At 32.1% G+C, this 16107-nt stretch overlaps 1 protein-coding gene across 3 annotated transcripts in view; it reads left to right on the top strand.

Annotated features, from left to right (window-relative positions):
• LOC118204829 (WD repeat-containing protein 76-like) overlaps positions 1–15718 on the top strand; it is a 128152-nt gene extending 112434 nt beyond the window's left edge. For all 3 annotated transcript variants that reach the window (XM_085823810.1, XM_085823808.1, XM_085823809.1), the window contains one exon: positions 14994–15718. In XM_085823810.1, the coding sequence (XP_085679936.1) occupies positions 14994–15231 (238 nt within the window). In that variant the 3' untranslated portion in view covers positions 15232–15718. The remainder of the gene's footprint in view (positions 1–14993) is intronic.
• The last annotated feature ends 389 nt before the right edge of the window (positions 15719–16107 follow it).

The raw sequence follows: 16107 nt of genomic DNA, 5'->3' as shown, positions 1-16107 counted from the left end.
AATTAAAAGCATCTGTTAAATCTCATGTAGCAATTAGATGGAGTGAAGTGTTGGCATCAGTTTCGCTTGGAATGAGTTCATGCATTAAAGAAGATATTGAATCTTCACCAGCTGAAATGTTTTATGGAACTGGAAATGGAAATGTTAAATTTGCTGATGAATTTTTTTTTTTTTTCCAATTCTTTTTCAAATGTGATTCCTGCAAAAGACTTTGTTGACAATCTTCATTAACAGATGCAATTTAGTTGACCATTCCCTGCTTTGTGGCACTCTTCAAGCAGCATGTTCATTCATGATGATTTACTTACAAGCTCACATGTCTTCCTTAGATGAGACTCTGTGCGAAAACGTATAGAGCAACCATATCAGGGACCATTTAAAGTATTAGCTAGGACTGAAAATTTTTTTACAATTCATATAAATAGCAATAAATCTACAGTATCCATAGATCACTTTAAGCCTGCATACATACTAGTAGACTCTCGAGAAGAAAATCATGTAAGTAACAACAAAGAGTCTGAACCTGATTCTAGGGTAATTCAAGTGTTCCCAACTTTCACTAATTCTGGCAGACAAGTGAAAATTGTGCAAACCATACCAAGCTTCTTAGATCGTCCTCAGGACTGGAAGGGGACCACTGTGGCAACATCGCATAGTAAAGAATTGCCATAGTGACGATAAGCTCGGAACAACAATTATGTTTTTGACTTTTGAATTTGTATCATCATGATAAGTTTCTTTCCTGCACTTAGATATTTTTAACTGGTAAATAAATAAATATTTAAATACAGTACAAAGTCCGTAATCCGGACATCCATTATCCGGAATGATCTATATTCTGGACCTCAAAGCCACAAACTTTCGCATGCGTGTAAAGCATTTATGCATGCGCTTTTAATGCGCACGTCCGCTACGCATGCGCGTAAACCGTTTACCCATGCGCACTTCCGATAGTGAAGAAAGTGACAGAGAGGTTATTGAAAACGAAAAAATTTTGATTGACGGTATTCTCGACACAGCAATTACAGGACTTGAACAGTGTAACTTTGTAACTGAACAAGAAATTATGTCTATTTATAGAATTAAAGAGAAAGTATTAGCACAAAAAACGAAACAACTTAAACAACTTACATTGAAAGAAATGTTTAATAAAGTAAACAAATAAATATTAAGCTTTTTTCTTTTCTTTTCTTGTAAATTTTGATACCCTTTAGATCATAATTGCTCTTTATTTCATAAATTACGGTTTCATATTTTTAATTGTATAATTTCTGTATGCCATCTTATCAGATTTAAGTTGATGATCTATAATCTGAAAAAACCCCTAATCCGGAATCGCCAAAGCCCCGACGAGTCCGGATTATGGACTTTATGCCGTACTAATTGAGTCATAATACTATACATATTTGAATACTTATCTCTGTCTCCCAAATCTTAATTGTATCTTTAATAAAATATTGTGTTATAACAATACTGTGTAATAATTTTGGTTTTTTTTTTTTTTTTTCCCTTTTACTCCTGCCATTGCATACTGTGGGCAAACATATAGCTTTTGGGCTGGAAGGGGGAGGAAGAATCAGCAGTATTTTTTATTTTCAAATACAATATATACAATACTTAGAAACATATGGTTTACATTCAAAATACTGTTACATGTATACGGAGTCATAATAGATTGAATGTGCACAAGTCTGATTATTGAGAAATAAGTTTTATTTTATCAAAGATATTTCAGAGCTCTGTAATTTTCCACATAAATATTTGTACGAGTGTCCACGTAGTATAATCAATAGTTACTCTTCTAAGTACTAAACAAAGCTAAACTCAAAGCTCATTGAAAGAGAAAGGTAATCCAATCTTATGCTGAACTAAAAACTCACAACTAACTACACAACTTAAAGCAGATGCTCTCTTTCTGGCCTTATACAGTTTTCACCTGACCACTGAGCTATTTCTAGTACTTTCTGCTTCTCAAATTTATTGGAAAGCAATATGAGGGTCGAATTACGGTTGCAACTAATGTAGTGATAAATTATATTTATTCAATTACAATTACCTGTTTCAGTGATACAGGGACTGGACCAAAATGTTACCAAGTTTTTGCTAATTTTTCCAAAGTCGCTAAAACCGTTATCAGCTTAGTGATATCTCACCAAATTACTGAGATACCCATTTATTCAATGTTAATCCATTAACTGCCGCGGAAAACTTACTAGATTCATTCCCCAGTGCCACCGTTTTTACACAAGCGCTCGCAGTTATGCGATGTATTAGGGGAGAAATAAGTACAAGTTTTGCTGTCTGAAAGCTGTTTACTTTCACAAAATAAAGAATAAAAGAAAAAATAAAAGTACCAAAATTAATGTTTAGAGTAAAAGTATAATAAAAAAGATTATTTAAAAAAATGGAGTTTCAATCAATTTATTTTTAGACCAGTAAAGTGTAATATCAAGTTTTAGTGTTATACCTTGTTAAAATCAGTAAATACCTAAAAAAACATATATTTCTTCTGAATTTGTTGGATGCCATGATTTTGTTCTTGATTTTTTTCTTTGCCAGAATGGTAGTTCGTATACTGGTCCTCAAAATGGTTAGTTTCAGTAACAATATGAAGAGAAGTAGATTGAAGTAATCAATGACAACCAGGATGTATTTGTTATCATCAGCACTTTATGGAGAGGTTCCAGGATGTCAAAGGCAATGTGTTCAAAAGGTGCTTCTACATTGCAACACTGCAGCTTACATAGTCCATACGGGATCAGCTTGAACTACTAAAGTCCTTGTCTGGTAGTAAAAGCCATCTTTTCTCTGTCATCAAGATGTACAGTGGATGGACAAAAATATGGAAACACCTTGTGAAATGCATGTTTGAAAAGAAAGATTGATTTTAATGAAATATGTAGGTGGCGCTGGCATTTTTGACTACTGACGCCACCTATACAACTTCGTAAATGTGCTAAACAGTTCAGTTGCTGTCGGAGTACTGTTATGTGAGGTTGTCATTGCATTATGTCAGAGTTAACAGACTTCAAACGTGGGCAAATTGTTGGAGCACGTATGGTAGGTGCTTTCGTAAGCAAGGTAGCCGAGGTGTTTAGTGTTTCAAGAGGTACTGTATCGAAGATTTATTCCGCATATTTGAAAAGCGGAAAAACATCATCTGCTAAATCACAGCGTGCACGAAAGTGTGTCCTGAGTGATCGTGACAGACGATCATTAAGGGCAATTGTGACGAAAAATAAGAAGACCACAGCTGCAAAAGTTACTGCTGAAATGAATGTTGTGTTACCGAACCCTGTGAGTACCAAAACAATTAGAAGGGAGCTTCATAAACAGGGAATTGCTGGCCGTGCTGCAATTGAGAAGCCACTCATCAGTGATGCTAATGCCCGTAACAGGAAAAGGTGGTGTTTAAGTCATAAAGCCTGGACTTTATGACTGGTACTATATAAAGTGGAAGCGAGTAATATGGTCTGACGAGTCTTTTTTCACATTGTTTCCCACTTCTGGCCGAGTTTACGTGTGGAGAACGCCATCTCAAGCCTATAATACAGACTGCTTGTTGCCAAGAGTGAAACATGGCGGGGGTTCTGTTATGGTTTGGGCAGCCATATCGTGGTTCTCTGCTAGCCCCATGATAACTGTGTCAGGGCACATGACTGCCAAGACTTATGTGAACATTTTGGCCAATCAAGTTCATCCCATGGTACAAACTTTGTTCCCTGATGGTGATGGTGTCTTCCAAGACGACAAAGCCCCTGTTCACATAGCTCACATTGTCCAGGACTGGTTTTCTGAGCACGAGGATGAGTTGTCCCATCTACCCTTGCCACCACAGTCACCAGACCTGAATATTATCGAACCTTTGTGGTCTACATTGGAACGGAAAAGTGCTTTCTCGTTATCCACCGTCAACATCGTTATCTGAACTTGCCACCGTTTTGCAGGAAGAATGGTATAATATTCCCTTGGCAAACATACAGGAACTGTATTTATCCATTCCGAGAAGATTGCAAGCTGTTTTGGATGCCAACGGGTTTCCTACACCATATTAAGCAAAGAAACGTGTTTTTTTTTAAAGGTGTTTCCATATTTTTGTCCAAGCCCTGTATCTCTACCTGCCAATATCTACTATTTAAAAAAGAATCAAAAGCCACTTGTTTCCAGGAAGAGGTCTAAAATGTCATCAGTTCAAGAGAGAGGGTAGCTATCTTTCTTCATAACCTTGTTCACCTGGCGATAGCCAACGCAAAATCTAGTTTAACCACCTTTCTTTCTGACCAGGATGATGGGTGATATCCATGGACTTGCTGAAGGGTCGATGACATTGCTTTCTTGTATGTCCTTTAGAAGTTTTCCTACCTCTTCCTGATTAGCAATCGGTAGATATCTTGGATGTTGCTTGATTGGTAATAATCACCGCTATTGATTCTATGCTGTGTCAAACTAGCTCAACCTACATCAGTAGCTGAGTGGAAGAAAACATCTTGAATTCCTGAATGACATGTTCAGCAGCAATTCTTCTTCATTGCTGAATTGGATTAAATAAAGGAGATTAAATAAAGTAATTGTAAAGGACAGATTTCCACTTCCATTAAATGAAGATATTGTATACTGGTTACAGGGGATCACATGTGTTTAGTATAATTGATTTTAAAAATGGGTTTTCTATTTGATATAAACAGTGATAGTAGGAAGAATGCTTCATTTGTAACACATGAAGGGCAATATCGATTTCTCAAGATTCTTTTTGGATTATGCAGTTCTTCCGCTGTATTTGAGAGGTACATCAACACCATTTTTCGACCTTCAACTAATGATGGTACAGAGTTCGTACGGTCCTTAAAAGTACTTAGGTTTTTTTAGGAATTGATTTTTGGTCTTAAAAAGTCCTTAATTTCGGCCAAAATCTGCAAAAGGTCCTTAATTTTAATCATCTGAAATTTCTGTTTTGTTTTTACAGCTGCTGTTTTGAGTGTGAATTATTATTATAGAGGAATATTAGAATATTTTTGACAATTCACTGACAAATATGATTATCTTTTGAATGGGTTCTATAGAAAATTTTTATATAGAATTTCTATAGAAAATTTTTAATTCGGAGATCTGGAAATTTTTCAACGATTTTTTTTTTGGAAACATTATAACATTAATAAATTTAACTAAAATAATGGTAATTTATTTAAATTACATTTAATTTGTTGCTGTTTCTAATGTAAAGGGTGGGATACTGGAGTTTCTGAGCAAAGAATCAAACATAAGCATTTAAAAATTATTTCATTGTTTTCTAATGAAGAGCATTTAAAAAACTTTCTGCTGTTGGGGATGTGAATTCTTTTATTAAACGGCTCTAAATTTGGCGACTTATCAACATTTTGGCGATTTTAAGATTAATTTCTATAGAAAATTTTTAATTCGGAGATCTGGAAATTTTTCGACGATTTTTTTTTAAAACATTATAACATTGATAAATTTAACTAAAATAATGGTAATTTATTTAAATTACATTTAAGGAATAACATTAAAATAAAACTCTTTTTATTTTCTTTTGCTGTTATCATATAAAGTGGCATTACTTTCCATTTTGGCTAATTATTATATAGTATTTTGAATCTGAAAAATAAACAAAGTAATAAATGCTATAAAGTACAGTTTACAATACAGTTCATAGCAAAAGTAAAATAGTTATATAATTAATTAAAAATTTCTTCCTTTTAATTTTTTCATGGTAAGAATTTTTCCCATGTATTTGTCGCAGAATATTCAGAATTGTCAGAATATGTATCAGTTTTCTCTATAAAATTAATTTTCCACTTTTTTTTTTTTTTTTTCTCCCAAAATATTTCTAGCCCTTTTTCTCTTGCAGAATTGGTAGGGCTTATTTTTCTTTAGGATTTCGAACATTGCAACTTGGAAAGTTTAAAAGAATTTGAAGGCAAGATTTGCAGACCCACAATTCTAGAAGGCTCCAGAAAAATGTGACAAAATGAAAAATATCTTCATTGTGTTAACACATAATGGATGTATTTTACAGAAAGTTTGTGATGAATTTCTTACATTTTGGGGAATTTTTGGAAGGTCAATGAAAACATAATGTTGGAATGTTGTACTTCTGGTACTAGAAGTCTTTTTCTTAACATGTTTATCTTCCCTTTATTTTCTCAACTTTTCACTAGACACAAGTATGGAAAATATCAATAATGTTTCTAATTTTTTCGCATGGACAAGCATTTATAAAAAAAGAATTTTTCTTAATAAAGAAATTGAAAACTGATAGTTTAAAAGATTCACTCTATAATGTCTCAATGGATCATACACAGGGCTAGCGCAAGACATTTTTCCGCTGATGCAATCTCCATTGATCCTAAATTCTGCTCCCACTGCCTGTCCTAAGTACTAAAAGAGTTTGCCATTTCCAGATTTTGTTGCTCGGTGTGTCACTAAATTCTAAAAATTCTGCTTCATCGGCCCTGAAATTAACCCTTACTATACATCATTTCATGATTAACAGCTTTTTCTTTACATTTTAAATGCATTTGTATTTTTAGAATAACAGAAATCTTTAGTTCCCAAAATTCTAAAGTGAAGAGGAAACGAATTGAAGAAAAAAATTGAATACATAAAGAGGAAGAAAATTATTCTTCGATGATATGTACAGTTATTATTATACAAATTAACCAGTTGTTTATAATTTTAGCCTTTAATATAAGTTCCCCTTTTTATTTTCTCAACAGAATGCAAATCAGTTTTTAAACTGCTGTTTTGGGACTGAAAGAAAGAGTGTTTTTGCCCTCCATTTGGATGTTGCATTAGTTTTTGCCAGCTCTGATAATTTGTATTTATTCATGTTTGCATTATCACCGCTAACATTTGAATTTCTTACGACGATAGAGTTACGTAGTCAGCTTAGATTAAAATTAAATTGTGTAGTCTTTGACTACTAGTCCACATTTTTAGTTTGAATTTGGCTGTTCCTGTTTAATTGCATCACCACAAGCTGTAGTTTATTTTGTCAACATAGGAATGTGCCTGTATATTCTAAGTTCTTTTTAAATAAAAGATTTATTTAAACCTTTTTGTGACATTGTAGTTACTTTCAGACATAGCAATAATTTGCTTCAAGTCTATAAGAAGTTTTGGACTATTTAACTTTTACCAGCTCGAGTAAAAACCTCATTACGTACACTGTTAAGAGACTGGCAAATTGGGAGATAAAGCACACAGGAACTAGTGGGAACATTGGTATGTGTATTTAAACAGTTTTTAATTGTTAGGAAAGATGTTTAAAGAGAAGAAAATTTATATAAATTAAGCCAAAATGTCTGGGAAGGCTTCAAATTAAAAAGATGCATAAATATTTTGTTATGTGTTGTTGCTACAAAACATAAATGTTTTGTAGCTTTTAATGTGGAATTACCCTAATACCATTTAAGAATCAATGCTATGACATTGATATAAAACCGACAATTTAAAACTATATGCATTTTAAACTGTGAAATGTTATTTTAATAGTGCTTTTTCAACAAATGTTTTTAAAAAATAAAAAAAAAAAAAATTAATAGTGGTCATGTAAATCTGTAATGATTAATGGTATTTAACTAACTAATTTAATTAATTGTAATTAACCGCTCACCTTTAAAAGTTATCTCTGCCTATTAAAGCAAGTTATTGCCTTTCATTAATCCTTACTGTGGTCACAAGATACAGCACAAAAATGTAAAAATTTATGTAAAACGTATTCTTTGCATCTAGTGAGACTTAAAATAATACAAAACAACTTATCACCTCTGGTGCATTAGTGGCTTATTGGAACCATAAAATATATTAACTAGATTACAATCCCAGGAACTCTACATGAAGCTATAATACTAACTGCATCAGATAGATGGAGCACTAACTTTCAAAACGTGCCAACATCAAAAATACATCAGGCTTTCAGGTTTGTTCTGATAAACAGATTGTAGAGACACTAGGTGTTTCGGAAGCAGGAAAGATGAAAAATTAACGGTGCCTTCGCCGGGAATCGTACCGCGGACCTCTGGAATACCGGCCCAGTGTGCAGACCACCACACCACGAAGGCACGCTAGAAAGGCGGGAAAAGTACCCTATATACACCCCTTTTTAATGGACGACTGGGGTTTTTAGGGACCCAATCGCCAAATCATGGTTGCGGAGAATCATCATCCAACACCCTTTTAGTTCGGGCGCCACTGTAGAGACATTAGATTAATTGGAAAAGCCAGAGAGATGAAAAATTAGCAACCACCTTTGCCGGGAATCGAACCATGGACCTCTAAAAATACCGGCCCAGTGTGCAGAACCACTACAGCAAGAAGGGTGGAGAAATACCTTATATACCCCCCCCTTTTAAAGGGCGAGTGGGACTTTTTTAGGGGACCCAATCACCAAATCTTGGGTGAGGAGAATCATCATCCAACACCCTTTTAGTTCGGTCGTCACTGTAGAAACATTAGGTATTTCCTGGAAGCATGCAAGATGAAAAATAAGCAATCACCTTTGCCGGAAATCGAACCACGGATCTCTGGATACCGGCCCAGTGTGCACCACGAAGGCATGCTAAGAAGGTGAGAGAAATACCTTATAAGATCTCTCTCTAGGCAAGCAGCAGCATTGGCAATAGCCAATCATCTGTTACGAATCATGCTGATTATGTTTTTATTTCTCATTTTAACCTATGCCATTTGACATAAAATCTGCCTGCTATTTACTAAACCTCTAGACTAAGTATGTGGCAAAATGAGACATAAAAGAAAAAATCAACATAAAGCTAACTGTTCGTAAAACGTAAATAAAATGTCCCTAATCTTCTTTCAAATATGTCCAACTAATAAACGTGTAAAATATTTAATGCTACATGATAAATTTTATTAAGTGGATTTTATTCTCAAATTTTGTTTTATACAGTGTTTGTACGGTCCTTAAGAGTCCTTAAAAGTCCTTAATTTTGGAAAAAATCAGCAGAAGGTCCTTAATTTTATTCATCTGAAATTTCTGTCTGTTTTTATAACTGCCATTTTGAGTGTGAATTAGCATTTTGGAGGAATATTTTTGGCGATTCACTGACATATATGGTTATCTTTTGAATGGGTTCATGGGTTATAATTTGTTTCTATTTCTAATATAAATGATGGGATACTCAAGTTTCTAGGCAAGAAGTGAAACATAAGCATTTCAAAATTATTTTTTTCTTATAAAGAGCTTTTAAACAAGTTTTCGCTTTTGGGGATGCGAGTTCTTTTATTAAACGATTCTAAATTTGGCAACTTGTCACCATTTTGGCAAATTTAAGATCAGTTTCTATAGAACATTTTTAATTCCGAGATCTGGAAATTTTTCAACGATGTTTTCAAAACATCATAACATTGATAAATTTCATTAAAATAATGGTAACATATTAAAATTATATTTAAAAAATAACATTAAAATAAAAAAATTTTATTTTTTGCTGTCATATTATAAAGTTTCATTTTGGCAACTTATTATACAATATTTTGAATCTGAAAATAAACAAGATATAATGCTATAAAGCATAATTTACAAAAGAGCTCTTAGCAAAAGCAAAATTAGCTAGATAATTAATTAAAAATGTCTTCTTTTAATTTTTTTATAGTAAGTGTATTTCTCATGTAATTGTCTTAGAATATTCAAAATTCTCAGAAATGCATCAGTTTTCTCTATAAAATTAATTTTACACTTTTTTCCTCCTTCTTCTTTCCCCCCCCCAAAAAAAAATATTTCTGGCTTTTTGCTGTTACAGAATTGGTAGGAATTAGTATTTTAGACATTGCAGCTTGGAAAGTTTAGAAGGATTTGAAGGCAAGAGTTATAGAACCACGATTCTAGAAGATTCGAGAAATATGTGACAAAATGAAAAGTATCTCCATGGTATCAACATGTAACGGATGTATTTTACAGAAAGTTTGAGATGAATTTCTTACTTTTGAAGAACGTCTGGGAGAACAATGAAAACATAATATTTGAATGTTTTACTCCTGATACTAGAATCTTTTTCTTAACATGTTTATCTTCCCTTTATTTTCTCTACTTTTCACTAGACACAAACATGGAAAATATCAAAAATGCTTTTAATCTTATCACTTGAGCAGGCATTATAGATAAGGATTTTTTTTATTAATAAACAAATTGAAAACTTAAATTTAAAAGATTCATCTAATATGTCTTAATGCAACATACACATAGCTGGCACTAGGTATTTTCCCACCTGATGCACTCTCTGTGGATCCTAAATTCTGCTTCCAATGTGTGCTCTAAATTCTAAAAGTTTTGCCATTTCTATATTTTGTTGTTCGGTGTGTCACTAAATTCTAAAAATTCTGCCAAACCAGCTCTGTAACCGACCTTTACCATATATATTTCATATTTCTTCTGAATATACATATTACTAAAGAAATAAAATTAGCCACTTTTTCTATATATTCTAAATGCATTTAGTGTGTTTTAGAATAACAGAAATCCTTAATTAAATCCCAAAATTCTAAAATGAATAGGTAAAGGGGTTGTAGAAAGAAACTGAATACATAAAGAAAATTATTGTTCAAGGATATGTGCAGTTATTATTAAGTAAATTACCCAATTGTTTATGATTTCAGCCTTTACTATAATTCCATTTCTTTTTCCTCAGATGATAAGAGTTACTGAGCCAGATTAAATTAAATTGTTATAATCTTTAACCACTAGTCCACATTTGGAGTTTGAATTTGACTGCTCTTGTTTAATTACATCACCGTGAGCTGTAATTGATTTTGTTAACATCAGAACATGCCTTTATGTTATAAATTCTTTTTAAATAAGAGGCTTATTTAAACCTTTGTCTGATATTGTAGTACTTTCAGTCATAGCAATAATTTGTTTCATGTCTGTCTTGGGTTTGGGACTATTTAACTTTTACCAGGTCAAGAAAATCCCAGTAGGTACATTGTGGAGAGGTTGATAAGTTAGGAGATAAAGCAGGCAGAAACTAGCGAGAGCATTGGTTTGCATATTGAGAAAAATATCTCATTGTTAGAAAAGATGCTTAAAAAGAAGGAAATTGATGTAAACTAGCCAAAAGGTTTGGGAAGGCTTTAAATTAAAATGACTGATAGATATTTTGTTGAGTGTTGTTATTACAAAACAGAACTTTTTTGTAGCTTTTAATGTGTAATTATCCTAATATCATTTAAATATCAATGTCATAAATTACATGTATTTTAAACTGTGAAATTCAATTAAATTGTAATTTTAATAGGGCTTTTTTTTAACAAATATTGTTAAAAAATAAAATTTAATAGCAGCCATGTAAATCCATAATGACTAAGGTTATCTAATTACCTAATTTAATCATTTATAATTAACTGCTTACCCATAAAAATTATCTCTACATATTAAAGAGAGTTATTTGCCTTTCATTAATACTCACTGTGGTCACAAGATAAGCACAAAAATGTATTCTTTGCATCTAATGAAACTTAATACAAAACAACTTATCACCTCTGGTGCTTTAATGGCTTATTGGGACCTTAAAGTATATTAACTGGGTTACAACCTCTGGAACTCTACACAAAGCTATGACACTAACTGCATCAAACAGAGCCTGACTAAATTTCAACACTTGCCAACCGTGCCTACATCAGGCCTTTCAGATCTGTTCAAATCAGCATGTCTGTCTCTGGACAATCAACAGCGGTGATTCTTTTATTATGAATCATACTGACATGATCTTACTTCTCATTTTAACCTATGCCGCTTAAGATAAAATCTAATACCTGCTATTTACTAAATCTCTAAACTGACCAAGTATGTGACAAAATGAGACATAAAAAGTCAACATAAAGCTAACTATTAGTAAAACGTAAATGTCACTTATCTTCTTTCAAATATGTCCAACTATTATAAGTGTAAAATATTTAATGCTACTTGATAAATTGCATAAAGTTTTTTTTATTCTCAAACTTTTCATAATTATGTTAATTAATTCATGTTTAGTAATAATGCATTTTACTTAGGGATCTATTTTATTTTTAGGTAAGTATTACAAAAGTGAAATTCAGGCATAGAATAATATTTTTAATTGAATTTATTCAGTTCCCATTTGCTCATAGGTCCTTAATTTTTTTCATTAGTAGTCTTTAAAAGTACTTAATTTCCATGTGCAAAAATGTGTACGAAACCTGTTTATGTTTAATAAGAATGCATCCTACTTATGTATCTATTCTATTCTTAGAGGGTTATTACAAAAACTGAGTTCAGACATATGTTGATTGAATTTTATTCAATTTTTTTAGGTTCCATTTGCTGATAGCTCCTTAATTTTTTTTCATTAATGGTCCTTAAAAGTACTTTATTTCCATGTGCAAAAATGTGTACGAACCCTGTGGTATTGTTTTGACGTATGTGGATGACGTAATAATCTTGTCGTCCTCCCTTGAAGAAGGCATCAAATAACTTGAACGAGTTTTAAATACGGACTGAACTGTCTAATGAATACAGACTGGAGATTAATTTCAAGAAATCTCATTTTTTTAAGGAAGCTAATCGAATTTTTGGTTCATGTTATTGAGGAAGGTAATTTTTTTTCCATCTCCTTTAAAAACGAAAGCTGTTCTTAATTTTCCAGAACCGATTAATTTGAAACAGATTCACAGTTTTCTGGGACTCATTGGATATCTAAGGAAGTTTATTCCAAAATATTCCATTATTGCTAAGCCCTTGCGTGATCTCTTGAAGAAAGACCGAAAGTTTATATTTGACACGGACGAAAGAAATTCACTTAATCGTTTAAAGACATTATTAGCTGAGAAACCTGTCTTAGGAATCTGTAATCCTAGTTATGAAATTCATAGTAACACACTGACGCCAGCTTAGCAAGATATGGAGCAATTTTAATCCAGAGGTCTCCAAACGATAGTAGTTTCCACCCTACTAGTACCTGTTTCCTGAATAAGAAGACGACAGATGCTGAAAAGAAATACTCTAGTTACGAACTTGAAGCTCTTGCAATCATAGAAACATTAAAGAAATTTCATGTATACCTATTGGGAATTCCTTTTAAAATTGTCATTGACTGTTCTGTGTTTGAAAAGACTATGTCAAAAAGTGACTTATCAACTTGTGTTGCTCTTTGGGCTTTATTACTATACAAATTTAATTATGTTATTGAGCATCGTTTTGGTTTTAGGATGGCTCATGTTGACGCCCTAAATAGATCTCCCATTAATATTTTGTGCGTTTCAGTAGATAATATCTTACTAAAGTTGAAATCAGCGCAGGATAAATATAGTAAAATAAAAGCGATTAAAGAATTACTTAAAAGTTCTAGTTATGAAGACTATTGTGACAGAAATGGAATTTTGTTTGAATTTATTGATGGTAAAGAATTAGTGGTTGTGCCTGGAAGTATGCAATCAGAAATCATACGAAGTGACCATGAGAAAACACATATAGGAGTGAAATATACTGAGAAAAGCATCGAATAGTATTATTTTATTCCTAAACTCAGACAGAAAGTAGAAAATATCATAGGATATTGTGTTCATTATGTTCTTGTGAATTAGAAGAGAGCAAAGAAAGGTCTTTTACATCCATTGCAGAAAGATGTATCATTTAAATCACTTTGGACCTTTGTAGAGTACACATAAAAATTATGAGCACATCTTAGTGATTATTAAAGCATTTACTAAATTTATATTGATTTATCCTACAAAGTCCACAACATCTGCTGAAGTCATATCGAAGTTGGAGATGCAAAAGGCTGTATTTGGCAGTCCTTCCCAAATAATCTCAGATAGAGGTACAGCACTCACCTCCAGTGTTTTTCCCGATTACTATTCTGAAAATAATATTAATCATCATTTGATTGCTTCTGGGCAGCCTAGAGCCAAAGGTGAAGTTGAACGTATCAGTCAGCTTATCATATCAGTTCTTTCAAAGTTATCTTTTCAAAATCCGCCTCAGTTCTATAAAATGCAAATGAATTTCAGCAGGCTATTAAGTCACATACCAGCAAAGTATGGATACCACACCCTCTGAATTGCTCTTTGGTGCAAAGATGCTGAAGGTTCTGACAAGTTGATCGAAGCTGAACATAGAAAGCATACGAAGCAATGGATATTTAAAATTCAAGAAGAAAACAAGAAGACTTGTAATTTAAGAAGAGGAGAATCAAATCCTTAAAAAGTCGGAAGATTTGGTAGCTATAAAAAGAATGCAGTTTGGAACACATTTGGACTTAAGATGCATTCAGCAAAAGACGATTGTTTTAAAGAGAAATAAGTTTATTCTATGTGTATATATTTCAATGTTATTAAACATAATCTTCAAGATAAAGAAGCTTTGTAGATGCTTCTACGGCCCACACAACAAAGTGTTTACTACAATAATAGGTAATAATAAAGTTTGTAATTTTGCATGAAGTATTTTATTTAATGTTTTTAGGTAACTGATTTTGAACGGATATATAGTTACATGTATAGATATATGTACTCTTAACCTTTGATGGTCAAGAGGCTCAGCTCGCATTCCAGTTATGCACCACAGTGGCCGTAAACAAACAAGCTTGCATTATGAATTTATGACTGAGAGATATTGTGCCTATTTGGAAAGAAAGGACTGCTTAATCTTGCAACCACTAAAAGGTTAATAGTTGCAGTTTTGCCATTATAAAATGGGTTAATGCTTATGAAAGTATCATCTACATAGCTAGGTAAATGTAAATCTTTATCTTCTAGTTACCCAAATAACAGTTTTTTCATTTTGGATGTATTTCTAATTAATCTGAAATACTAGACTAATAAATTTTATTTATAATAAAATACTTTATTCATTGTTTGTTGTTAGTCTGGTAAAACATGTAAAGAAACAACCAAATTTGGATCATATTGCGAGTCAATGTGTATTTTAAATATGTTATGCAGTATTCAATTATGTTATTGTTTTCATACGCATGAATTAATTTAGGTACATTTATTTTCAGGCATGGTAATTTCACTGGGCAAGCAACTTGGCTTCCTGAAACTGATGATGTTTTTATGATTGGAAGTGAGGCACAACCAGGAAGAATACAAATATTGAATGATAACATGAAAAATATTTATAATTTTATGGATGAAGATTTGTCTGCTACAGCAGTTAATAGATTTCATCCTAGTAAATCAGTGCTAGCTGGAAGTAATCCAAATGGGAAAGTGTTTGTTTTCGTGGATTCACAGTAACTTGTTTCATGGATTTATAAAATCACCCTACTTAAAAACCTTACATGTATGTTGTGTAATGCTGGTATCTTGTATTTTAAACTGTTAACTAAGTTTGTAGTAGATTTTTTAATTGAATCATTTGTTTAAATGTTTTGATTTTGCATTGCATACGCAACTTTTGGCTCTTTTGCATGAACTTTTTTTTTTTAACCCCAGTATGTAACTTTAAAAAACTGATTGGAAAGCTTTCAGTAAATGAGTTACAGTCCCCCCATAAAGTTGGACTTAAATTGAATACTAAATTGATAATATAAGTGTAATACATTTCTATCCATGCAATATACATGCTAATTTCTAAAATACATGCTAATCTGATGTGCAATTTACTAGTTTTAATTTTGCATTTAAATGATATCTAAATTTGAATTTTAAAATTATTTCATAAGAGAATGTACTATTTCCATATTTATAAATCTCTATTGAATAAAGCTTAATAGAAATTGGAGCTCATTTTGATGGATTTTTTAGAACCAGAATAGTCAAAAGTTTTTAATGTATTTGTTTGTAAATTTTATGCATATGTGCAAGTGCTTTTGCAGTTTCTGCCAAATATTTTTTTTTTACAGACAGATTTTTACTCTTAAGAAAATAAAAAATTTAATTTCTTGCATTATTTTAACATTTGTCTTTGAAATATAGGAAAAAAAAGACAGTTCTATATTGCCTTTTCTTCTGGGCCGATTGACATAATTCAAATTGTGTTTTCCATGTATCGAAAGCGCGACTTAGGATATATATTAGATTTATATATAGCATTCTTCTAACTTTGGCATTTTGACAAAAATTGGACTTTTTCTAAAATAGCATACCAATTTTTTCCATATTTCAGTTTTA

This window comes from Stegodyphus dumicola, chromosome 9 (genome assembly GCF_044657685.1).
Source record: "Stegodyphus dumicola isolate Sdum_Otavi_A_Nest chromosome 9, ASM4465768v1".
Lineage (NCBI taxonomy): Eukaryota > Metazoa > Arthropoda > Arachnida > Araneae > Eresidae > Stegodyphus > Stegodyphus dumicola.
The sequence above is the reverse complement of the archived record's forward strand: the minus strand, read 5'-3'. Positions and strand labels throughout refer to the sequence as shown.